This window comes from Heterocephalus glaber, unplaced genomic scaffold (assembly GCF_053883595.1).
Source record: "Heterocephalus glaber isolate CG9 unplaced genomic scaffold, H.glaber_assembly_v1.0 deba00001452, whole genome shotgun sequence".
NCBI classification, from domain to species: Eukaryota; Metazoa; Chordata; class Mammalia; order Rodentia; family Bathyergidae; genus Heterocephalus; species Heterocephalus glaber.
This window is the reverse complement of record NW_028258302.1, coordinates 11004225-11029487: the sequence shown is the minus strand read 5'-3', so window position 1 is coordinate 11029487 and position 25263 is coordinate 11004225. Positions and strand designations below refer to the sequence as shown.

General features: G+C 47.9%; 2 protein-coding genes across 5 annotated transcripts in view; both read left to right on the top strand.

The window, feature by feature from the left end:
• Fam167b (family with sequence similarity 167 member B) lies at window positions 1–2915 on the top strand. Its single transcript, XM_004850850.4, has 2 exons — window positions 1–1870; window positions 2532–2915. Exons 1-2 carry the CDS (start codon window positions 1616–1618, stop codon window positions 2760–2762), a joined length of 486 nt encoding a protein of 161 aa, XP_004850907.1. The 5' UTR covers window positions 1–1615; the 3' UTR covers window positions 2763–2915.
• A 1841-nt stretch (window positions 2916–4756) lies between these two features.
• Window positions 4757–25263, top strand: part of Lck (LCK proto-oncogene, Src family tyrosine kinase) — a 29540-nt gene continuing 9033 nt past the window's right edge. The window contains exons 1-12 of one of the 4 annotated variants that reach the window (XM_013074413.3): window positions 4757–4980; window positions 18415–18524; window positions 18850–18931; window positions 19331–19421; window positions 19541–19639; window positions 19788–19891; window positions 20114–20263; window positions 20523–20675; window positions 20789–20968; window positions 22846–22922; window positions 23014–23167; window positions 23253–23384. In XM_013074413.3, coding sequence (XP_012929867.1) covers window positions 18420–18524; window positions 18850–18931; window positions 19331–19421; window positions 19541–19639; window positions 19788–19891; window positions 20114–20263; window positions 20523–20675; window positions 20789–20968; window positions 22846–22922; window positions 23014–23167; window positions 23253–23384 — 1327 coding nt within the window. In that variant the 5' untranslated portion in view covers window positions 4757–4980; window positions 18415–18419. Of the gene's footprint in view, window positions 4981–18196; window positions 18525–18849; window positions 18932–19330; window positions 19422–19540; window positions 19640–19787; window positions 19892–20113; window positions 20264–20522; window positions 20676–20788; window positions 20969–22845; window positions 22923–23013; window positions 23168–23252; window positions 23385–25263 lie in introns of those variants that run through there. The other 3 variants (XM_021263262.2, XM_021263263.2, XM_087215384.1) reach the window with 3 other exon arrangements.

The following is a 25263-nucleotide window of genomic DNA, read 5'->3' as shown; positions in this document are numbered from 1 at the left end:
TACCAGATATGGAACTAGGGACCTTTCGCTTTCGAGGCAGGCGGAGGAACCACTGAGCTAAATCCAGGCCCAAGAGATGATTATTAAGGATGGTTCTGTCCACTGGGTTTTTAATCTGGCAAGAGACACACTTAAAACTGGTAAAATTACAATAGTTGGCTAAAATCATTTGCTGGAGGACTCATTCATTTACCTAATTATTTGTTTCTTCTAAATTGCTTACTGATGCCTGTACTTGCTAGCCTGATTAAGAAGATAGCCAGGGGCCGGGGATTTAGCTCAGTGGTTTCACCTCATGCTGCACAAACACAAGCACAAGGACCCAAGTTCAATCCCCGGTACCAAAAAAAAAAAAAGAAGATAGCCAGGAGCAGGGACAGCAGCATAGCCCTATAATCCCAGCTTTTGGGAGGCTGAGGCAGAAGGATTTCAGGTTCCAGGCCACCCTTGGCAACTTAGACCATGTAATAAAATTCAAAGAGAGGGTGAGTAAGTCAGTGATACAGCACCTTTTTTAAAATGTGCAAGACCCTGGGTTCAATCCCCAGCACTGAAAAAAACGTTTAGGGTCATGTCACCCTAGGAGACAAGTGACAGCCAAGGAGTACCTGAGAGGTTTTCTAGCACTTATATTATTGCTGGATCTGGATGCTGGTTAATAGGTGTGCAGTTTGGGAGAATTCATTCACCTGTGGATTTATGATATATGTGTTTTTCTGTATGTATGTTATATTTCAACCAAAGGTTTCTTTTTTGGTTTTGTTTTATTGTTTGTTTTTGAGACAGGGTCTTGCTATCCAGTTCAGGCTGGCTTTGAACTCATTATGTAGCCTAGGCTGGCCTTGAACTCATATCGATCCTCCTGCCTCAGCCTCCCAAATGCTGGGATTATAGGCATGTACCACACACCTGGCTTCAACAAAGTTTTAAAATGGGAAACTGCTCCAGCTGAAAGCCTAGGAGAGCAGGGAGAGAGAGGGCTAGGAGTCCATCCACAACTCTGCCCTTCCGCAGAGGGATTTCCGAGAGAACCCAAGACTCCTTAAAGTACAGCTTGAAATCACTGATCAGTTCCAGCAGAGGCTAAGAGAGGACTGGTGCCTTTCCCAGAGTCCCACTGAGCCAGCACTGGAGCCCAGGTCTCTTGACTCCCAGGGCTAGGCCTCTGGACCCTATTCCTTTGCTGAAGGACCAGTGGCATTAGGGAGACGCAGCTAGTCAGTCTCCTCCCCTCCTGACTCCCTGAACTTGGTCTTGGGAGGAGGGCCAAGATTGGTGTGGATGATGCTTTTCTTATCCTGGAGCAACTTCCTTTCTGGGAACTGGGAGTCTCTTTCTGGGCAAAGACAATTCATCCAAAGGCAAGAAGAGTAGGGCTCCTCCTGCCCCCATCCGGATGGGCATCACGTGGCTCCCAGCTAGCAGGCCAGGAAAATTCCAGCCCTTGCACACTTAGCCTCATGCACACATCTGCTCACCCACGCTGGCACTCAGCCTCCCTAACTCACCTTGAACACTCACCACTGCACAATCCCCAGCACACTCTTTTTACCCTCAGCTTCCACCACTTCTCCCTGGGACGTATTGCCAGCCTATCACTCACCTCAAACCTACCATGTCCCTGGGGCCACTGAAATTCCAGGCAGTGGGTGAGGAGGAGGAGCAGGAGGAGGAGAGTTTGAACTCTGTGAAGGCACTGACAGCCAAGCTGCAGCTGCAGACTCGGCGGCCCTCATATCTGGAGTGGACAGCCAGGGTCCAGAGCCAGGGCTGGAGAAAGGCCCAAGCCAGACCTGGCCCCGGGGGGCCTGGGGCCATCTGTGGCTTTGACTCGATGGATTCTGCGCTTGAGTGGCTCCGACAGGAACTGGTGAGTCTGGTGGGGTGGACAGCCTTGGACAGGGTCTTTGGGCTCAATACCACAAGTGTGGGGAGGGGGTGAAAATGGAACCCCCCTGCTAGGAACTGCCCACACCTGTGCCCTGGGGTGAAGGAGTCCGGACCGCACTTGCTCAGTGTTCTATTTGGGAAGCCTTGGTGAAGGATTCTATACAATCTACTGACTTTGTGTTCCTGTGACTCAGGGGACACAGCCCTGCCCTTAGGGGACCACCAGTTATAGGCAGGGAAAGACACATCTCCCCTGCTCTGGGGATTACTGTATTCCAGAGATACATTAAAGCACAGAAGGAGGCACTGACCATGCTGGAAGCAGTCCAGTAGGATGGAGTTGAATATTAGCTATAAACCCAACATGTCCAACTATAAAGATGTTCAGGCTCCAACTTGGAGATTCTGCTTTGTTGATCTGGCATGGGCCCCCAGCATCTGTATTTGCTTAATAATGGTTCCTTAGCTTGTTTTGAGAACCACTAGTGTGGAGCAAGATCTGTGAGATAAGAGAGATGAAGGTGGGTGAGAGGGGTCTGGGGACACAACCAGTGCAAAGGCCCAGAGTGTTGACAGGAAGCAAAGAATGGCCTGTGAGTCTGGGGCCTGCCCAGCAGGCTCACAGCCCTTTTTGGCCACAGCGGAAAATGCAGGCTCAGGACCGGCAGCTGGCAGGGCAGCTGCTGAGGCTGCGGGCCCAGCTGCACCGACTGAAGGTGGACCAAGCATGTCACCTGCACCAGGAGCTGCTGGATGAGGCTGAGCTGGAGCTAGAGCTGGAACCTGGGGCTGGCCTGGCCCTGGCTCCACTGCTGCGGCACCTGGGCCTCACACGCATGAACATCAGCACCCGACGCTTCACCCTCTGCTGAGGGCCACCTGGCAAGAGGGAAGGCAGGGTGTCTCAGAGGCACACTCGAGTCTCTAAAGGCTAAATTGAGATTGCACAAAGCCCCAGCTGGCAAGGGGGAAGGAGGAAAGCTCAGACACCCAAGATCCTCAATAAACACCTTCTGCAATCCAAAGGTCTCTGCATCATTATTAAGGCCAAAGGTCACTGTCTGTCCTCTATCGCTGGGACTTGGAACTCCAGTGTAGGAGAGAGGGCCCTGTTGGGGGTAGAGATAGACTGATAAAGCCCCATTTCCCCAACAGCAGTGGGACCCTGTCTCAAAAAAAAAAAAAAAAAAGTAGGGAAGAATTTAAAATCTTAGGTCACTCCCAACTCCCATGGGAGGTGGTTTAGATAAATTGAGTGGCAAGGAATGCAGAATCTGGTAGTCCTGGGTTTAAAGGCAGCTCCCCTGTTTGTCCCCATTAGACACTGAGGAGGTCCCTTAATCCTTGAATCTGTCTCCTCATCTCTAAAATGAAGGTGCTAATTCTCACCTCACAGGTAGCTGGAAATGTCTTAAGTGAGATAGTACATAAATATGAGTATTTCTTACAATTACCATCACCGGCAGGATTATTGCCCCTATACTAAGGCCCACATATGAACTGTGAGGTGCTCAGGCTGACAGTCATGGGCTGCAGGCTCCGTATCAGGCATGGAGCCCCAGCTCTGGGCTCCCTGTCACTCTAAAGGCTTTTTGCTTTATACCGCTCAGCCTTTGTTTCTGTGTTACTCTTTGTCTGACTTTCCAACTCAGGCTTCCTCCCCCCATTTCCTGTCCCCCCTTCCCTCTGCAGCTGAGGTGCCCACAGCATCAGCTTCCACCTCACAAACCCCAACAATGCTCTGTGGGTTCCCCTCCCCCCGCCAGCTCTCTTGGTGCAGCTCAGGAGGTGACTTGCTTACACCTCCCTTCCCTCTGGGTCAAGGCCCAGTTCTTGGGCCTGACAGAGGCTCCCCGAGCTCCTTATAGTGCTGGTGACCTGACCCTCTTGCTCGTGGCAAGGTTCTTGCCTCCTGCCTGTAATGGAAAGTCCTGACTGTGTGACCTGCCCTGGTGCCTGGGCAGTGTGTTCTTTTTATCTTCCATGGCAGGAGATGGTGCCAGGCCAGGAACCTCCACCAGCAGCTGTAGATTTGACTTGACCTGCATTGAAAGTGCTGCCCCACTCAACAGCCATGAAAAGTACATGTTGGTGGGCCAGGGATTTAGCTCAGTGGCCCCAAGCCTGCCTCAAAAGCACAAGGTCCTGAGTTTGATCCCTAGTACTGGAAAAAAAAACACAACATAAGTACATGTTGTCTGTCCTCTGCCTACAGCAGGGCTGTCACTGTGCCCTCTTGAAGACATGGGGTTGTCCTGAAACACAACAGAGGCTGTTAGTCTACCCTGTGATTCTTTTTTTGTTTGTTTATTTTTTGAGTTAGAGTCTTGCTATGTAGTCCAGGCTGACCTCAGACTCATGGCGATCCTTCTGCCTCTGCCTCCCAAGTGCTGGGACTACCGTTGTGTGCTACCATACCCGGCTACCCTGTAATTCTAATAAAATTAGTGTCCTGTTCCCTGAGATGACATGGACATTGTCAGCAGACCACAGCAGCTGTTTTAACCTCTTGTCTGACTGTAATGCACTTGGGCTTCCCTTCAACTGTTTAGCAGAAATACTGTCCTTACCTCTGACTCAATGATGCTACCTTTGGCAGCAGCTTGAAACCAAAGCACCACTCAGCTTTCATCTTGTGACAGTGGTGCCACTTGCCTTCCACTGTCAGCTGGGTGGGTGTCTGTTCATCCCTGCTCACTGAGGTCAAAGGCTGCCCTTGAATCTCTTGCCTAGGTGGACCCCAGAAAGCAGGAGGGAGGGTCCATGAAACATCCTCCCCTCAATTTGAAACCCCTGAATGCCACTCTCAGATTGAGTAGGGTCCAGCTTGGAGATGTCTGGGACCTCCAGGGGCTGAGGGGTGGGGGGCTATGGTGACAGGAAGTTTGGGGTGCTAGAGGCTTGTGGTTGAGCTGCTGGGGCCTGGTTGGCTGTGGAGCCCTCAGGAGGAGGCAGGAAGTCAGAGTGGAACGTGGGCGCAGGGAGACAGGTGGTGGCTACGACAGCAAGGGGAGCTGAGACAGTGTCGGGGCAGCTGAGCCAGGCCAGGAGGACCATGTGAATGGGCCAGAGGGCTCTTGGGCTGGGCAGGTAAGGAATACTGGGAACCAGGCTCCAGGGCCATGATGGGAGGCCTGGCAGCAGAGGGCTACAGCTGGGTGTAGGGGACCAGGCTGCCTGGGGCAAGCAGCAGCCTCAGGCTGGGAGACAGAAGCACCTTGCTGGAGGTCAGTGGGACCTCTGCTTTCCTGCTAAGCTGGTGGCTGCTGCCTCTGCCTCAGTCTGCCACTGGCTCCCACTTCACCGGGAGTGTGCTTCTGGGGATCTGGCACATGAATGTTAGCTATCGGAAAGGCCTTCAGAGATCACCGAGTTCATTCCTTGTCCCATGGTGATGTGGTGCATGAGGTCCACAGAGGGCAAAGCATTCACCGTCCACAGTCCTTCAGCAAGGCAGTGGCAGAGCGCAACCTGGGAGAGAGAGAGTGGTGCCCTAGGCTGGGACCCCTATCCTCCCACAATGGAGCAGGGTGATGTGATGGACAGGTCTGAGGTGGGGGACTCAGGAATCCTTCTGGTCCCTGGAGCAGACCTGCAGATGAGAGAGAGCAAGAGATACAGAGAGAGAGAGAGACAGAGAGAGACAGAGAGAGACAGAGAGAGAGCGAGAGCAAAGAGGTCACCCAGAGCATCCGAATGGACACATGAGAAGCGACTTCAGCCTCAATGGCCAGCATCACTTGAGAGATGGAGTCCTCCGAGACGGGTGGATGTGTGGCGGGGGAAGGAGCGGATATTTCTCACTGGGATAGAGACCCCAGGGCTTACACATACATGTGACCTGACTCTGGAAAGTCCGAGGTGAGGGAGAAGGAAGAGGAAGGGCTATTTTTATCCCGACGAGTGCAGCTGATCCTGAGCAAGGAACTTCTGAACTTCCACCTGGAAAGTTGCCATCCCTTCCCTGCCAAGGGTCACAGCAGGATGTCCTTCCCTCTGCCCTGTCCCCTCCCACCTCATCTCATCTCCTGCTATATGTGAAGGGTCAGTTGGTCTTGCTGCTTCCCACTTTAGACCCTGAGGGGTAGAGCTTCAGGAAGGCATCATCAGCTACCTCCCACCCCCTCACATGCTAACTCTGAGCCTTCAGCTTTGGGGGGCAGTCCCCAGCTCAGCCAGACTTTCCCGGTTTCCCTTGCCTCACTGTAGTTTTTTTTGTGTCACATACTTTCCGCCTAGGCAGCATGTCCCAGCCTTTCTTATCTCCATCCCCAAAGCCTATCACCTCTTCTTTGGGTTGGGAAACACCCTGGCTCTCTCTGTGCTTCTTCAGGGCTCACCCACTCCTGGACGGACACAGGAAGCCCTCTTTGCCCAGCCTGCACTGATGGATGAAGCAGCCAGGGCTCCTTGCCTTGAGAGCTTCTCAAAGGGAAAAAGACCCAAGTGGACAGGGGCAGATAATTGGCTGATGATTCAGAGGAGAGAAAAGACATCCCTTGAGGAAATCTGTAAGCTTCCTGAAGAGTCAGGCAGTTCTGAGGACAGAACCCATTTTCCAGAGTGCCTAGGATATGAAGCCAAAGGTCACTATCCCCAGGTTCTGTTCCTTGGAACCATGAGGGCAGAGACCTCAGAATAAGGCCAAAAGCAAGAGAGCCCAGAGGGGTGGTGTAGTGTGAAGACCCAGGCACAATTCTGGCCTGTTTCTTCTCTTCTCTGCTCTTCCCTCCTCTCTCCTCCTCTCCTCTCCTTTCTCTTTTTCAGCACTGAGGATTGAACCCAAGGCCTTTAAACTGAGCTACATCCCCAGCCCTTTTTACTTTTTATTTAGAGATAGGGTCTTGCAAAGTGACTAAGTTACTCAGGTTGGGCTTTGAATTTGTAACCTTCCTACCTCAACCTCCTGGAATGCTGGTGTTACAGGCATGTGCCATCATGCCTGACACTGCCATTTCTTTGAGTGGCTTCACAGTTCTAAACTTCAATTTATTTATCCTTAAAGAGGCAACAATTAATCTCTGTCTTACAGAGTACTTTTGGGGAAAATAAGAGAAAATAATGACTGTGATGTGCCCTGGATAGTACCTGACACATAACAGGCCCTTAAGGGAAGCTTGACACTTCCTCTGCATGGAGAGGAGGGCTGTCCACACCCAGAATTATACCTCCTCACCACCTTGGCCTCGGCAAGGGAGTGAATTGTCCATTCCCTCACACTTGTGGTGTGACTTTGCAAACAGGTTTGTTTCCTGTATATAGTGGGGTGTGAGAGCTCTGGCGTTAGATTCTGAGATTCTGAGCTGGGTGGTTGGGTCTGCCTTGAAAGAGGGTCTTGTCTCTCTGCCTGAAGGTGGCACATGCCCTTGATCCCAGCATTCGGGAGGCTGAGGCAGGAGGATTGCTGTGAGTTCAAAGGCAGCCTGGGCTACATAGTGAGTTCAAGGGCAGCCTGAACTACAGAGCAAGACCTTGTCTCAATAAAACAAACGAACAAGGCCAGGGATTTAGCTCAGTTGTTTCTCTGCCTGCTGCGCAGGCCCAAGGACCAGAGTTCGATCTCCAGTACCAAAAAAAAACCCCAAACAAACAAAAAGGAGGGCCCCTCACATAGACACACATACACCCACGCTCCCTATCTGAAACACCACATATATCACCATAGGGAAATGTGTGTGTGTTGGTCTGCTCAAAGACTGGGGCAGAGACTACACATACGAACACAGGCTGGATCCTACAATCCATCCATACACACACCCTCAAGCTGATGGCTTCAAGGCCACCTTCATTTCACTGAAAATAATTCTGAGAGTGGAAGCAGCCAGGACCAAGATACCATCCAGGAATGTAAGGGGCTTTTATTTTTCCTTCTTTTTTTTTTTTGGCTAAAAATCAAATCCACACCTCCTGCATGCTAAGTACATACTCTACCACTGAGTTTCACCAGCCCAGGGATATGGGCTTTAACAACCTACCTTAGTGCAGATTTTAAAGATCTGGAGCTGCATTTCCAATGCTTGCACTAAAGAACATGTGTTCTGGGCAGGGGATTTAGCTCAGTGGCACTGTGCCTACCTTGCAAGCACAAGGTCCTGAGTTTGATTTCCTGGTACAAAAAAAAAAAAAAGAACATATGTTCTGTGAGGTACCTGGGAAGACTGGGAAGAAAAGAACTCTAGGCCCAATCACCATGGGCCTCAGCTCCAATTGTGTCCTCCAGGGGCTTCACAATCAATGCCAAAGGAGCCTGATTCACTTTGTCTGACCCAGTGGTCCCCAAACTTCCGGGGCACAGAACTATTTTTCTTGTGCCATCTGTTCCATGCCTGCCCCTCTTGATACAGGGGCAGGAGTAGAAGGGCCGGGGCTCTGTGTAGTTGATGCTCCTCAAAGGATTGTGTCTCTTGGCAGAATTTTTGTGTTGATGGTTTTGTTGATTTTGTTTTTCAATTACAAAAGTAGCACATGGCTGTTTTTAAAAAATTCAAACAGCAGACGGCCTTAGAAAGAAATACCAGAAACACAGCTCCCTCCAACCCCACTTCTGGGATGTGTTTCCTTTCAGATTCTCATATATATGCTGCTGAACAGTGGAGAGGCTCAGAGTCTGGCCCCTGGAGGCAGACAGACCAGGTTCAGCTCAGGACTCCACCACTCATTTGTTTGTGATGAAGCCTCAGACAAATCACTTCATCTAGATTAGGCCTCAGTTTTTGCATCCGTAAGATGGGGGTAACAATAGTACTTACTTCCTAGGAGTATCATGAAAATTACATGAAGTGATGCAAATAAAAGTTTACCACAGAATCCAGCTTTAAAGATTATACACATATTTGAGCACAAATTGGCTTATAGGATACATTCTGTTCTGCAAGTCGTCTGCCATGTTGTGTCTAGGATGTCTTTTCCTGTCTCTACATGGAGCTCTATTTCATCTTTATCAGCTTTAGTTAAATGTTACCTTGGTAACGGAGTAATAGTGGTGATTTTGAGATGTTGTTCCACATGCGTGTACACACACACACACGACCCAGAAAGAAAGTTGTGGCCCCTCTAAACCACCGACAAAGAGGCCTCAGCCCAAAGTTCTCACACCTAGTAGCACTTCTTACGGTATGGACTGTATGTCACTAATGTGTGTGCATGATTTTAGAGGATGATAGATGAACATTTACAAATGTTAATTTATGTATTTATCTTTTTAAAAAATGTATCTTATGTGCACTGATATGTTACTTCTATTTATGACTGATGATACTGGTTTCTCTTTTTTTTTTTTTTTTTGTTATTAGGGATTGAACCCAGGGCCTTCCCATTGAGCTACCCTAAGCCCTTTCTATTATTTATTTATTTATTTGTTTATTTTTTGGTACCGGGGATGGAACTTGGAACCTTGTGCTTGCAAGACAGGCAGCAGAACCATTGAGCTAAATCCCTGGCCCTCTATTTTTTATTTTGAGATAGAGTTTCACTAAGTTGCCCAGGCTGGGCCCAAATTTCTGATCCTCTTGCCTCAGCCTCCCAGAGTGCTGGGATTACTGGCATGTGCCCGTCACCCATCTAGTTTTCCATTTACGGTAGTGAAATTTCCATTTCAGGTAAACATATTAAAGGTTAAAAGAGGGGTCTGTGGAAGTGCCAAAAGTTTGGAGACTAAAAATGAAAAACTTAGGGCCAGGGATTTAGCTCAGTTGGTGCTGTGCCTACCTTGCAAGCACAAGGTCCTGAGTTCTTAGTCTAAAAGATGTTTAATTTGGGCCAAGGATTTGGCTGAGTGGTTCTGCCACTTGCCTCACAAGCACAAAGACCCGAGTTCGATCCCTGGTACCAAAAAAAAAAAAAAAATCACATAAAAGATGTTTGATTTAAGTCTGATGTAATGAAATGCTCATGCTAGCCTCAGTTGATCATTGTTCTCGTTTTATAATTATTTTTGTCCTAAGTGTGGTGATACATCTTTAATCCCAGCACTTGGGAGTCTGAGGGAGGAGGATCATGGTGAGCTCAATCACAGTGAGTTCACAGTGAGTTCAAGGCCAGCCTGGAATATACAAACAAGACCTTGTCTCAAAAAACCAAGGAGTGGGCCGGGGATTTAGCTCAATGGTTTTGTCGCCTGTGCAAGGACCTGAGGTTGATCCCTGCTACCAAAAAAAAAAAATGCAAACCCAAAAAACCAATGGGCATAACCCAGGACCTTGCACATGCCACGTGCTGCTAAGCTACACCCTCAGTTCTGTTGTCATTCTTGTAATCATAATTATGTACCAAACACCTTTTAAGCATTTTATTACATGGGAACATAAAATGATCATAACAGCCCATGATGCAATTGGTTTGTTTATTTGTTTGTTTTCCAGTACTGGGAATTGAACCCAGGGCTTTCACACTGAGCTACATTCCCAGCCCTTTAAAAAATATATTATTTGTTGGTTTGTTGGTACTGGAGATAGAATCCAAGATCTTTACACTGAGCCACATCCCCAATCCTTATTTTTTGTTTCTTATTCTGAGACAGGCTCTTACTAAATTGCTAAATTGCCCAAAATGGGCTCAAATTTATAATCCTCCTGCCTCAGATTCCCAGAGTGCTGGGATTACAAATGTGTGCCACCATGCCCTGCTTTTTTTATTTTTAAATTTTGAGCTAGGGTCTCTCTAAGTTGCTAAGTGCCCCAGGCTAGGTTCAAACTTTCAATCTTCCTGCCTCAGCCGCTCAGAGCCTACTTTTAGTTTCATTTTGTAGATGAAGAATTGAGGGAGGCTCAGAGAGATTTAATAATACATTGAAAGGCACTTCATCATAATGACATGGACTTGATGAACTGAGCTCCATAACCTGTAAAATCCCAAAAACTTTCACAAGGCAATGTGGACTGACAAGCTAAATATAAGGGTCCATCCTAATTAAATTCCCATGATGCACACAGAGGTACCCCCAGGGCGGGGACTCACTAAAAGAGATTTTTTTTTGTACTGGGGATCAAACTCAGGACCTTGTGCTTATTTGACAGGGATGGTGCCACTGAGCTAAATCCCTGGCTCCTGAAAGAGATTATTCAGCACATGCAAGTTACTAGAGGACTCCTACTAAAATGCCAATTAGAATAATTGCTCTATTGCTCTTATTGATGATAATAATTACCCACCAGAATCAGTTCTATGTTGAAGCCACTCTCAATTTGTGAAAATCAATCCATCTTGTAATTAGGGATGTGGCTTAGCAGTAAAGCACGTGCTTAGGATACATGAAGCCCTGGGTTCAATCCTCAGAACCAAAAAAGAAAAAGAAAGAAAGAAAGAAAGAAAAGAAAAAAAGTACTGTATCTGAGCCAGATGTGGTAGTACACACTTGTAATCCCAATACTTGGGAGGCTGAGGCAGGAAGATTGCCACAAGTTCAAGGACATTGTGGGCTACATAGTTAGTTTCAGGCCAGTTTGAACTACTTAGTGAGACTTTGTCTCAAAAAAACTAAACCAAAACAAAACAACCAAAAAAAGTGGCTTCTGAGCCTAGAGTCCTTTTGAAAACTAAAAATTAAAAATTTCATCACAAAAAAGGTACTATATCAAAAAGAAACATATGAAAATGAGACAGCCTAGGACACACTGTGGATTTACCTACTAGAAATCATTTACCATGCCTGTCAACTCTGAATTTTTAGCACCGTGATGAAGTCTGTGTGAGTATCCATCACTAAAGCTCTTCATTGAACATACACAATTTTGCCAATAACCAAATCTTGGCTAGGGACAGAGACTAAGAAAGTGTTTTAAATAATTACTGACAAATGTTGCCGCAAAGCCAAGTGTACAATCAATGGGAGTAGGAACATAACCTGCCTGTTCTCCCTGCAAAGCATTAGCCCAAGAAATTCAGGCAAGAAGCCGGCACATATTCTAGACAAAATGTTCAATAAATCAATAGGTCTGTAGTTAGGGTAGGAGAAGTGTTGCTTGTTAAATTATATTTTAGAAGGAAACGGAACACATTCTAAGCTTGGCTGGATGTGTCTGTGAAACTGAGAAAAAAGTGAAAGAGTCGGAAAAAATCAGACCTCATGATGATAGGATTACTAAGCAATCTTGGAGGGCCAGGGATTTAGCTCAGTGGAGCTGCCCCTGCCTACTAAGCACAAGGTTCTGAGTTCGACCCCCGGTATGGGGTGGGGTGGGGTGGGAGGAACAAAACAAAACAAAACTAAGTAACCTTGGGATCTGAGAGTGCAGTTGAGGAGTCTGCACAGCTGTGCCTCTCATCAGTTACACACTCCGTGAGCAGGGCCACTGTGGGCATTGGGCCAGGTGGGTGGGCACTGTGCTGGGTGGCAAGAAGGGATGGGACTGAAATCCAACTCTCACTAACTCTCCAAGTCTCAAACTCCAGAGAGGGGTGACCCTTTTTTTTTTTTGGTACCGGGGATCGAACTCGGGTCCTGGCACTTGTGCAGCAGGCGGCGAAACCACTGAGCCAAATCCCCAGCCCTAGGGTGACCCTTTTTTAATCTTTTTTTTGTATGTAGTACTATGGATCAAACCCGGGGCACTCCACCACTAAGCTACATCGTCAGCTTCTTCATCATCATTATTTTTACTTTATTATTATGAGACAGGGTCTTGCCAAATTACCTGGGCTGGCCTCAAATTTTTTTTTTTTTTTTTTTTTTTTTTGGTACCGGAGATCAATGGCCTCAAATTTTTGATTCCCCTGCCTCAGCCTTCTACATAGCTGGGACTATAGGCATGTGCCACTACTCCATACTGGGGTAACCCTTTTAAAATGGACACATGAGCGGACTGTAATTTTTTTTCTTTATTACTGAGGATTGAACCCAGGGCCTTTGCACTGAGTTACATCCCCAAGCCTTTTTATTTTTTCAGTGATATTGCTTTTATTTTTTTCTTTTCTTTTAAAAATTTTAATTAATTAATTAATTGATAGAGATAGGGACTCACTAAATTATCCTTGTTGGGCAGTCTCAGCTTCCCAGAGTGCTGGGATTACAGGCCTGCAACACCAGTCCTACCTCGGCCTTGAATTTGACTGGAGAGCATCACAGCCCCTAGTCTGAGACAGTCTGGAGTCTACAAAATTCTCATTGTTAACCTTGGATTCCTGAGTTAGGAGAAGAGAATGTTCTACTTCACCCCAGAATTTGCCATTGTTGCTGGTTCTAAGAGCCCTGGGGGATTCTGTGGTCTGTTTTTTCCTTTCTTTCAGACAGTGAGGAATTTATATTAAGCTCTAATTTTGATTTTTTACTGACCTCATTATTAACCTGGTTAGGTCACTTTGGCTGCCCGGCAATATTTGTCAAACTAAGACCAGACGGATGAGACCCACATTTTGGGGTGAGGGGAGCATCTTTTATTTTTTTGTACTGGAAAATGAACCCAGGGCCTTTGCACTGAGCTACTTTCCCCAGCCCTGTTTTTATTTTTTATTTTAAGACAGGGATTGCTAAATCGATAAATTGCCCAGGCTGCCCCTGAACTTGTGATCTTTGTGCCTCAACCCACCTAGAGAGCTGTGATTACAGGAATGTACCACACCTGGCTGAGATCCACATTTTGTACGAACAGATGTGTGCACCTGGCCTCACAATTGCACAGGGACAGGCACTGCTATCCACAATCCCATTCTGTTACATATCCCTCTGCACACTCAGATGCATGCAACGCAAACCCATAAATTTGACACATAAGCACAATGTTCATTGAATCATGTGCACAGAGTTGCAGTCACCAGTCAGGGAAATGTAGACCCAGAAACATGCACTTCAGGTAGGGAGAGAATTGTCTTGGGGAGAAAAGCCTTAGTTAGCAACATGATGGTCACGTTAAGGATGGACAGTGGGCTAGCATTCAAACCTATTTCCTTTTCCAGCTTTGTCTACAACCTCTCAGGAACTCCCTCACCCACATCTCAGCTTTAGACTGTCCAGGAACTGAAGAGTAGAGGAGAGTAACTCGGTAAAGGATAGAAGGATCTGATTTGAATTTTTCATCTTTACTACTATTGGTCGTAGTATTTCCTCTTTAAAACAAGGCTGGTAAATTACATTAGTGCTTCCTAGACGCTTCAGTCCCCAGGCCTCTTGCCATTGCCCATCCTATATTCCCACTCCCTGGACCTTATAAGTTTTCCCCTCCAATGGACCTTGTAAGTTTGGAGTTTTTGCCTACTAACCTGCATCATTTAAATGCTGGGTTTTTTTCTCTCTCTTTTTTTTGTTTTTTGTTACCAGGGATTGAACTCGGGACCTTGCACTTGCGAGGCAGGTGACAGAATCATTGAGTTAAATCCTTGGTCCTTAAATGCTGTTTTTTTCTAGGGCTGGGGATATAGCTCAGTGGTGCCTCACTGGCCTCACAAGCACAAGGTCCTGAGTTCAATCGCCAGTACCACAAAAAAAAAATGCTGACTTTCTAGTTTAAAAATTTGGGAAGGGTGTTGATCTTAGGGCCTTGTGCATGCTAAGCCTGCATCTAGTTAAATTTTTTTTTGGTACTGGGGATCAAACTCAGGACCTTGTGCTTTTGAGAAAGGCAGCAGCACCACTGAGCTAAATCCCCAGTCCTATCTAGTTCAATTTTTTTTTTTTTTTTTTGTACCAGGGATCATACTTGGGACCTTGTGCTTGGGATGCAGGCAGTGAAACCACTCAGCTAAATCCTTGGCCCTCTAGTTCAAATTTTCTTTTTTCCCTCTAGTTCAAATTTTAATCTGAGATTTAACTAAGTATGGATTGAACAAACAATAATATAATTTGTCAAACTAAGAAATAACTTCCCAGGGCCGGGGATTTAGCTCAGTGGTTTCGCCACCTGCTGCGCAAGCACAAGGACCTGAGTTGGATCCCCGCTACCAAAAAAAAAAGAAAAGAAAAGAAAGAACTTCCCTTCAGATTTTTTTCCATGCAGTGCTAGGGATTGAACCTCAGAGCTCACGCATATTAAGCAGGTGTCAACGAACTACTGAGCTACAACCCCAGCCCCTGACCTGAGTGTTTTTTTTTCCTTCTGACTCCAGCTTGGTCCAAGTCCCAACTTCTAGCTCTGTGATCTCCAGACTAGATTTCTTCTGGGTCCTCTACTGGCCTCTCCTAACTGCTGCACCCCAGTTCGTCCTTTTTCTCAACCCCAAACTTTTCACTTGCCTTTTTCCAAAGCTTTCAAAAATGTCAAGCCAGTATGGAACCTTACTTATCCAAGTCTGCTGCCCAGGTGATGTTGGAGTTCACTCTACAACATAACCAACCTGTGCTTTTCCAAGGCCCGTTTGAATCACAAAGTACTTATGTCTTACTAGATAACTCAGCTCATCTTAGGCTGGCTCCAAGCTGCTCTCAGTCCTTTTCTGGGGACTTTGTACTATTAATCACTGCCTGGGCATAATAAATTAAATAATCAAGAAGTTATTTGCACCCAGGCTTGGTGGCAAACCCTGTAATTCCAGCACTCAGGAGACTGAGGCAGGAGGATCACAAGTTTGAGGCCAGCCTTTGATGTGTGGAGAGACTGTTTTAAACAACAAGCAGACCAACAAGCAGACAGACAGTAAAAACCATTGCAGCCACAGGTGAATGGACTCTGGCCTATCAGGATTCCTCAAATGTCTCATGCCCCAACGACTTCTAAGAGTGGAGTGGAGGGAAATGGCAATGTGTCAGTCTTCTGAAAAATCTCTTTTTTTTTTCTTTCTTTTTTTTTTTTTTTTATGAAAATCTCTTAATATGCTATGGACATTTTGCATTTTCCTCCATAATAGTACATATTGTTTAATTTCTGTGAATAAGGCCAAGTAACACTCGTGTTACAGGAACATACACACTGTGACTTCCGGTATCTGTGAGAGATTATGAATCCCTTAGTTGAAGAAACATGAGCCTAAAGCAAAGCGGGTTATTTACCAGTCCCGATTTCCCACTCTCCAATGCATGGGTTGGTAGGGCATATTGAGCACTTATAGAAGTCTTTCCAAACTGTAAACTCAGGTAAGAGTTATGTAAAATGACAAGAAAGAGATGACAGTCTCCATCTGGCAGAAGAGAAAAATGAGGCTTAGAAGAATAATTTCAGTGAAATCACACAGTAAATATCACAACCTAGTAAATTATTTTTTCTTTTTGCCACTGGGGACTAAACCCAGGACCTTGCACTGAGCTACGTTCCCAACCCTTTTTATTATTATTATTATTATTATTATTATTATTATTATTTTATTTTGAGACAGGCTCTCACTACATTGCCCAGGCTGACTAGATATGGTAGTGCTTCCCCATAATCCCGGCACTCAGGAGGCGAGGCAAGAGGATCGCTGCAATTTTGAGACCAATTTGAGTAACACAATGAGTTCAAGGCCAGCCTGAACTACATAGGTGATCCTATCTCAAAAAACAAAAAACAAAAATAAAAACCCTCCCCCCGCAAAAAAACACAAATAAGTTAGTTGCCCAGGCTGGCCTCAAATTTATGATCTTCCTGCCTCAGCCTCCCAAGGATCTGGGATTATAGGTATGCTCCACCACACGGTGCTTGTGACCAGTATTTGAGCACAGGTCTCTCTGAGTGTAAGGCCTATTGTCTGTGTTCCTGAACCAAAAACCTCTACTGAGCCCACTTCCACTTAGACACAGCATAGATTAGCAACTCATCCTTTGTTCTACACCAAACAGGTTGTGTGACTAGGAAGGCCTCTCTGGGCCTCACCTTGGTTATCTAAAATCAGGGATTCGGGCTTGGGGGAGCTCAGTGGTTGAGACCCTGGATTTGATCCCCAGCACCAAAACAGACAAACTAAATAAATAAAACTGGAGGTGAATCCTGGCCATAGTAGTACTTGGAATGTTGCAGTAAGAGGATTAATTGAACCCAGGAGTTTGAGGATGGCCAGGGCATCATAACTACACCCCCATCTTCTATAAATCAATTAATGAATCAATCAGATTAGGCTTGATTTTTTGTTTTAGGCTTTGGTTTTCTGTTTTGCTTTTGGCTTGATAGTTTCTAAGACCTCAGTGAATGGGAGATCTATGTATTAACCGTCCATATTCTAGTAGACATTCATTAACAACAATTAATTCTAGGTTGTTGGAGTCTTTCACATAAATAAAGTACAGCTTCCTTTTTTTTTTTTTTTTGAGACAGGGTCTTGCTATGTAGGCCAGATTGGCCTTGAACTTGCAATCCTCCTGACTCAGGGATTACTGGCTTGTACCATTTAATCTAGCTCTACAATTTCTGTTCTTGATGAACTCTCAGTCCATCAAGCGGGTGGTCAAAGCAGTAGGAGTGACACATAAATCAGTAATCATGGAAGTCAGTGGCTGAGTTGATGGCTGATCTGTATAGAAGCTTGCAGGAGCCTGGGGGGACAGGAGAGCAAAGAGCATTAGGAAAGCATCACCAAGTTAGGTGACCTATGAGCTGAGACTTGAAGGTGCAGTTGGAGCTCAACAGCTGGACAAAAGTGCCACAAATACAAGAATACAAATACATGAAGTAAGAAAAGTGTGGGGTGTTTGGGAAAGGCAAAGTACCTTAGAGCACAGTCTCTCTCTCTCTCTTTCTCTCTCTCTCTCTCTCTCTCTCTCTCTATCTGTCTCTCTCTCCCTGTGTGTAGCAGTACAGACTGAGGAGGTGGAGTTAATCTTGATATTACAGGGTCCTGAAGGCATGATAAATTATACTTTATCTGAGGACTAGGGCTTTCCAAGCAGTTCTGATGAGCAGCCCCAGGGAAGGAGGGGCCTCAAGGACTCCTAGGGGCTTCAGAGGGAGGCCCCTACTCTGCTTTGAACAGAAAGGCTCCACTTTTACCTGCTGTAAAAAGTTCTGCTTGGTTTCATCTGACAAAAAGTTTCCACTGCTAAAACAGGCAAACAAACAAAAAAAATTATGGCCAACAGGGCCAGTGGAGGGTTTTCTGCTGGTGAGAAACAAAACCTTGTGAGAAGGAACCCTCTGAAAGAGAGTCTATGGGTGTGGGTGTGGGTGTGAGGGGAGGGCTGAGGCCTGCAGTGACTCTTGTGAGTAGGAATTTCTCACTGGGATCCCTTGGCTGGGCAGGGGACAGTGAGTAGGAGAGGAGCATGCATCCTCTCTGGAAGGGAAGGACCTGCTCAAAACTTAGGTCTTCCCCAGGCCTTGGAAAGGAGTGTGTGACCTCTAAGAGGTAGTCTCCCATGTTGGCAGGGGGTGGAGAGGCAGGAAGTGGGTAACTAGACTAACAAAGGTGCCTCTGTGGCGGTTTGCCCATCCCAGGTGGGAGGGTGGGGCCTAGAGCTTAGCCTGGGCCTTGGCCCTGGTGAGAACTGATTTGTGACTGGAGGGCTCAGAGGGAACATTGGTCAGGTCAGGAGCTAGAACCCCCGTTTCAGCTCTTCCGTGGCTGATGGATGGGGGCTGGGAGTTGATAATCTCAGGTAATTTTGGAAATTCTAAGGCAATGCCCTAGGATGTCTGATGCAGAAGGAACAGATCTGGGGGAAGCTCCTTCAGCCCCTCTCCATTCCCTCAGGGACCATGGGCTGTAGCTGCAGCTCAAACCCTGAAGATGACTGGATGGAAAACATTGATGTGTGTGAGAACTGCCATTATCCCATAGTCCCACTGGATGGCAAGGCCACGGTAAGAGGCAAGACACGGAAGGGGCTTACTGAGGGAGTTGGGTGATGTGTAAGGTAGAACTAAATGGACTGATAGTACAGCTCCTTAAAATACTGGAGCAGCCGGGCATGATGACGAATGCCTGTAATCCCAGCAGGGCTACATAGTTCAAGAGCAGCCTGAACTACAGAGCAAGACCTTGTCAAAAATTACATAGTTGGCAAATCCACAGTTGAATAAGACCCAGACAGGCTGCAGAAATTCAGGAGAGGAAGGAAGAGGGGAGGGGAGCCAGGGTCCGATTGGTCTTCTTTCTCTGAACCCACTCTCATCTCCCACCCCACAGCTTCTCATGCGGAATGGCTCTGAAGTACGGGACCCACTGGTCACCTATGAGGACTCCAATCCACCTGCCTCCCCACTCCAAGGTGAGTCCAGCCAGCAGGGAGGAAGATAAGGCCTGTGAATCCTTGGCTTTTGGCTTCCATCTCTTCTCCCACCTACCTTCTCCCCTGTCTCCTCTGCCCCAGCCTTGTTTTGCTTTGTTTGAGTCAGGATCTCACTATGTCCTACAGTCTGGCCTCAAACCTAGGATCCTCTAGTCTCTGTTTCCTGAGCATGCCAGCCCACCCAGCTTTTGGTCCCCAGTGTTTTGGGGTTTTTTTTGGTACCAGGGATCAAACTCGGGACCTTGCGCTTTCAAGGCAGGCTCCGGAACCACTGAGCTAAATCCCCAGCCTGGTCCCCAGTCTTGACCCCTACCCTACGACTCCTTCCTCCCTTCCAATCTCAGCCTGTTCTCTGGACGCCGCCTCCTGTCTTTACAGACAACCTGGTTATCGCCCTGCACAGCTATGAGCCCTCGCACGATGGAGATCTGGGATTCGAGAAGGGAGAGCAACTCCGCATCCTGGAGCAGTGAGTGCCCCTCTGCGAGTGCGCCTCGGGCACAGAAGGGGAGGACTCAGAGTGCTGAGCCAGGGAGTGGGAGGTGGGGTGGTGGCCTGGTGTAACTGGGGGCTCTGACACCTCGGCAGGAATGGCGAGTGGTGGAAGGCACAGTCCCTGACCACGGGACAGGAAGGTTTCATCCCCTTCAACTTCGTGGCCAAAGCGAATAGCCTGGAGCCTGAACCGTGAGTGGGGACCGGTTGTGGGGGTGGGTGGGGAGCAGGTCTGGGGAACTCCGAGCACGGAATGGTCCTGGGGTTGCTGGTAAATGCTTGAGGGTGACTGAGGTAGAACTGGCCAACAGCCGATGGCCTTCACTTGTGTCCTTGGCAGTTGGTTCTTCAAGAACCTGAGCCGCAAGGACGCGGAGCGACAGCTCCTGGCGCCAGGGAACACGCACGGTTCCTTTCTGATCCGCGAGAGCGAGAGCACTGCGGGTGAGTGGCTGGGAGGGGCCTCGGGGACTGGCCCAGGACGAGGGCGGGGGTCGTGGGTGGGCGTGGTCTCGGGTGTGGGTGTGGCCTCCGCGTAGCAAAAGGAGCAGGTGCGGGAGGGGTGAGCCCGAGCCCGGGGGGGGGGGGTGAAGTGACTCGCAAGTGGCCACTCCTCCCTCTCTTTTGCACGCTTTCCTTCGTTCTTTCATTCATTCATTCATTCAGGATCATTTTCACTGTCGGTCCGGGATTTCGACCAAAACCAAGGAGAGGTGGTGAAACATTACAAGATCCGTAACTTGGACAAAGGCGGCTTCTACATCTCCCCTCGCATCACCTTTCCTGGGCTGCATGAACTGGTCCGTCATTATACCAGTGAGCTCCGGCAGGATCCCCCCACCTGTCCCTATCGGCCCGCCTGGCCCCAGCCCTGTTAGGGGATGCCCTCCTGCCACCCTTCACCGTGCTCCTCTTTCCTCCGCAGTGGAGGGTCCCGTCCGCTGGGTGACGGATCTGCTCTCCCCCACCCCCGTCGGTCCATTTCCCGGAGGTGGGAACTTGGAGAGGTGGGGATGGAGAGCGCAGCCTGGGCTCCCCAGACTGAGAGCTCTCCCCGATTCTCTCGCCCTCCTAGATACTCCTGATGGTCTCTGCACGAGGCTGAGCCGCCCCTGCCAAACCCAGAAGCCCCAGAAGCCGTGGTGGGAGGATGAGTGGGAGGTTCCCAGGGAGACGTTGAAGCTGGTGGAGCGCCTGGGGGCCGGGCAGTTCGGGGAAGTGTGGATGGGTGAGTGCCGGGAGAGAAGGGAGAGGGAGGCGTCCAGTCCACCCAGGTCGCTTGCGGGGGCAGCTGCCCGGCTCTGGACGACTCCCCTAATCCTACCCCCCGCCCACCCCCAGGGTACTACAATGGGCATACGAAGGTGGCAGTGAAGAGCCTGAAGCAAGGCAGCATGTCACCGGACGCCTTCCTGGCTGAGGCCAACCTCATGAAGCAGCTGCAGCACCAGCGGCTGGTCCGGCTCTACGCCGTGGTCACGCAGGAGCCCATCTACATCATCACGGAGTACATGGAGAACGGTGGGTGCCGCTGCCGTGCTGGCCGCTGGGGAGGCGCTGCTGTCCCCGACCTTCCCCAAGGGGTGGGGGAAATGTGCCCCTTCCTTTGGCCCAGCATTGAGGGTTCCTAGAGGAGCTTTCCTGGGCTCCAAAAGACTCACCTCCGCGGGTAAGAAGGTGTTTTCATCTGAGCCTGTCTGGGGGCCCAGCATAAGGTTGGCAGGGTTTGGAAGAAGTCACTCCAGTCCTTCCTGACCTGCAGTCCCTTTTGCCTTCTTCCATGTCTTACCTAGATCTTCAGATGCTTCATCTCAGAAAATGAGTCTGTTCCTTACCCCGTTTCTCTCCCTTCATAAACTCTATTTTTCACTTCCTCTCTTGGTCTGCTGTTGGACAAAGAGAACCAAAACAAGAGAGACACAAATTTCTAGACTCAGCCTTCTGCATGCTGATTTGCCATGTGTGATACAGGCTAAGTCCCTGTACTGACTCTGGTACTCAGTTTCTCCAAGTATAACAGCAGAAATCGAAAAGGACTCACCTAGAAATAATATAAGGCCCTAGAGTCTGCCTGGGTTAGAGTGGTGGTTTGATGATTGCATGACTTTGAGCTAATCGCATTACTTCTTTTTCTGATCTGTAAAATGGTCGTACTAATGCCATAGTAGATTCCTCATAGGATCTTTGTGGGGATGAAAGAATTAGGGCAGTAACTGGCATAAATTTATTGTTATCTTGGTGTGTCTGGGCGAGGACTTTATCTTCGGTGATTAATTCAGCACTTGTAGTGGAGAAACTCATTCTCCTATAGGTTCTTTTCTTTTTTTCCTTTCAGTATTAGGGATTGAACACTTAGGCCTTCACACTGAGTTACATCTCCAGCTCTTTTTTTAATTTTTTATTTTGAGACTGTTTCATGAAATCTCTAAGTTGCCCAGGCTTGGCTCAAACTTGTAATCCTTCTCCTCAACCTTCCAAATGCTGGGATTACAGGCATGGGCCACCATGCCAAGCTCTCATGGGGTTACAGTCTCGTGGGTTGGGCAAGTCATCTGCAGCTCCCATCCATGGTCTTCTCCCAGTTACCTCCCACCACCAGAGAGGTGGTCCCTGAGGCTCCAAGCATCTCTTTTTCTGCTTCATTCATAACATTTGGCACAGAGCACTGGGAACGTGGAGAGATGAAAGAAAGTTCCTGCTGTCAGGGAAACCTGATTTTAATTATGGGCATTGAGAAAATCAGAGTTTGTGTCATGGGGAAGTTCCCAGCATGCCATAGGAATATAGATGATGATGCCATTTATTATACCTGGTAGAATCCAGAGAGGCTTTCTAGGAGAGTAGTCCAGCTGACCCATAAAAGAAAGTAGTTTTTTGTTTTGTTTTTGTGTTTTAATTTTTTTGTAGGCAGAGATAGAATGCAGTGGTCTGTGTGAAGAATCTGAAAATTCTTTCAACCCAGCACTCAAAAAAAAAAAAAAAATCTACCAGGGATTTAGCTCAGTGGTGCCATGCCTGCCTTGCAAGTGCAAGGTCCTGAGTTCAATCCCCAGTAATGGGGGGCCGGATCTGAAAATTACCTATGGAGTGAGAAAGGCAGGATGGCTGGGTGGGGAAAGAGAAGAAACTACAAATTCGACCATGCAGCGCTTGCCCAGTTGAGGAGTATGGACTCTTGCTGACAAGAGCTTATAGATCCTTCCAACCATAACCCATCCCAGACCCCCAAAAGGTCCTCCCATATCCTGAGCAGCCTCAACCTGGACTCTCCTCCATTATGGCTTGTTATTCCTCCTTTCCATATTTCAGAAGTTGCTTCTAGACCTCAGCTAGGGGAGAAGTGCCAAGGGGCCTCCTCCTGGAGATCTTGAGTTAGCAACTCTTGCTTCTGCCCACAGGGAGCCTAGTGGATTTTCTCAAGACCCCCCCGGGCATCAAGTTGACCATCAATAAACTCTTGGACATGGCAGCCCAAGTAAGGAGACAAGGGAGGGGCTGGGCACGGGTACTGGCCAGTTAGGTGAGGATGTCCAGCCCAGGACTAATGAACTGTACCTGGCCTACAGATTGCAGAAGGTATGGCATTCATTGAAGAGCGGAATTATATCCACCGTGACCTGCGGGCTGCCAACATCCTGGTGTCTGACACCCTGAGCTGCAAGATCGCAGACTTTGGCTTAGCACGCCTCATCGAGGACAATGAGTACACAGCGAGGGAGGGTAGGCCTGGGATGTTAGGGAGGTCTGGGGCCTACAGTGTCTGTCCAGGCAGACCCAGATGGCCTCACTCGGCTCTTCTCCCCAGGGGCCAAATTTCCCATTAAATGGACAGCACCAGAAGCCATTAACTATGGAACATTCACTATCAAGTCGGATGTGTGGTCTTTTGGGATTCTGCTGACGGAGATTGTTACCCACGGCCGCATCCCTTACCCAGGTCAGCGCCAAGGGAAGGAACTTGAAAGGGTCACTGGGAAGGGCAGCGATTTCATGTCTTCCTGCTGACTTCTTCCAGGCTCTGAGTCTGAACTGCCTAGCTGACTCTCCTCTGTCCTCTCAGTAGTGTGACTCCAGCTTCCCCAAGTAGACACCACATCTTCCAGCACTGGTTCCCATCTCTGTCTCTGGATGTCCCTTCTCTAATCCCAGCTCTTATCTCTAGTTCTGGCACAGGCAGCTTAGCAGACCTGGCCACTAGTGGTAATCTTGTTTGGCTTCGATCATATCATCCCTTCTCTATCTGTAAATATGTGATCAAAATAGTGCCTAGTAGTCCATACTCAGCCATTCTTAATCATCACTTTGGGCAGTCATATCACCTCTGAGCCTTAATTTCCTGCTATGAGAGACAAGAGACTTTGTGAAAGAGCCTAACTCATAGTAAGTATTCACTAAATACTGGCTTTTCTTCCCTCTAAAACTTTCCATATAAAGAGGAAGAGAGCCCTGGGTTCAATCCCTAGTACAAAAAAAAAAAAAAAAAGAGGAAGAGAGACATGTAAACAACTACCCCTAGATCCATCTTCCAGCAGAAGGCCCTTAATCCTAAAATGAGATTGAACCTAGGGTCTTGTATATGCTAGGCAAGTGCTCCACAACAGAGCTATACTCCTATCCCTGGGTGGAATGTTTTTCAAAGGAACTTATTAAGAACCTTTGGGGAGGGCTGGGGATTTAGCTCAGTGGTTCCACTGCCTGCCTTGCGAGCACAAGGACCCGAGTTTGATCCCCAGTACCAAAAAAAAAAAAAAAAAAAGAACCTTTGGGGAAGGGTGGGCATGATTGCACAAGCCTATAAATAAACCAGTACTCAGGAGGCAGAGGCAGGAGGATCACCATGAGGTCAAGGCCAGCCTGGGCTACATAATGAGTTCAAGTTCACCTGAACTATATAATGATACCTTGTCTCAAAGAAAGAAAGAAAAAAAGAAAAGAAATGGAGCTTTGGGGAAAGGAAGCAGCACAGAAAAACAGCAGGGAGGTTGGGAGCACAGTGGCTGGATATGCCAAAGCTTTCTATACACTCAGCTCTGTTTGAACAGAATCTTGCTCCCAGGAAAGTAAAGGCACCTTGGAAACAGATGGACTCCCCTGTCCTGAATTTGCCCCACCACACAGTCCCAGGGGGAATGCTGGAGGTAGACCACCAGGTGTTCAGCCACGATCCTGACTGCTTTCCCACTGCGCCCACGGAAGCAAATCCACAGATAATCTCTCTGGATTAGAAGAAAAAAAGCCAGCACTCTGGGAGGCTGTGGCAGGAGGATCACAAGTCTGAGCCCTGCCTGGATAACCTAGGAAAACACATCTGGAAAGAAAACAGAAAAATAGAGAGCTGGAGATGTAGCTCAGTACAAATCCCCAGTACTGCAAATATTTTTTAAAAACTTTAAATATAAGAAGAAGAAGAGGAGGAAGAAGAAGGAGAGGGGAGGAAGAGAAAGAAGGCAGGAAAATAAATGCTATCAGGGTCAGAGGGGCAGAAGGAACAGGGACCTTGGTGATTGTACCTGCTCTAGCAGATGGTCTCCACTAAGGCATGAAGGTCCACAGATCTATTGTGTTTTTCAAAAGAAGCCAAAACTGGCCCGGGGATTTAGCTCAGTGGTTTCGCTGCCTGCTGCGCAAGTGCAAGGACCGGAGTCCGATCCCCAATACCAAAAAAAAAAAAAAGCCAAAACTTGGAGTTTTAGGAAAATTTGCTTATTTCCAAATATAGGTGATTGACTCAGATTATTTTAAAACACCATATGGGTCAAGGGCTGGGGATTTAGCTCAGTGGTTCCACCGCCTGCCTCGCAAGCCCAAGGTCCCAA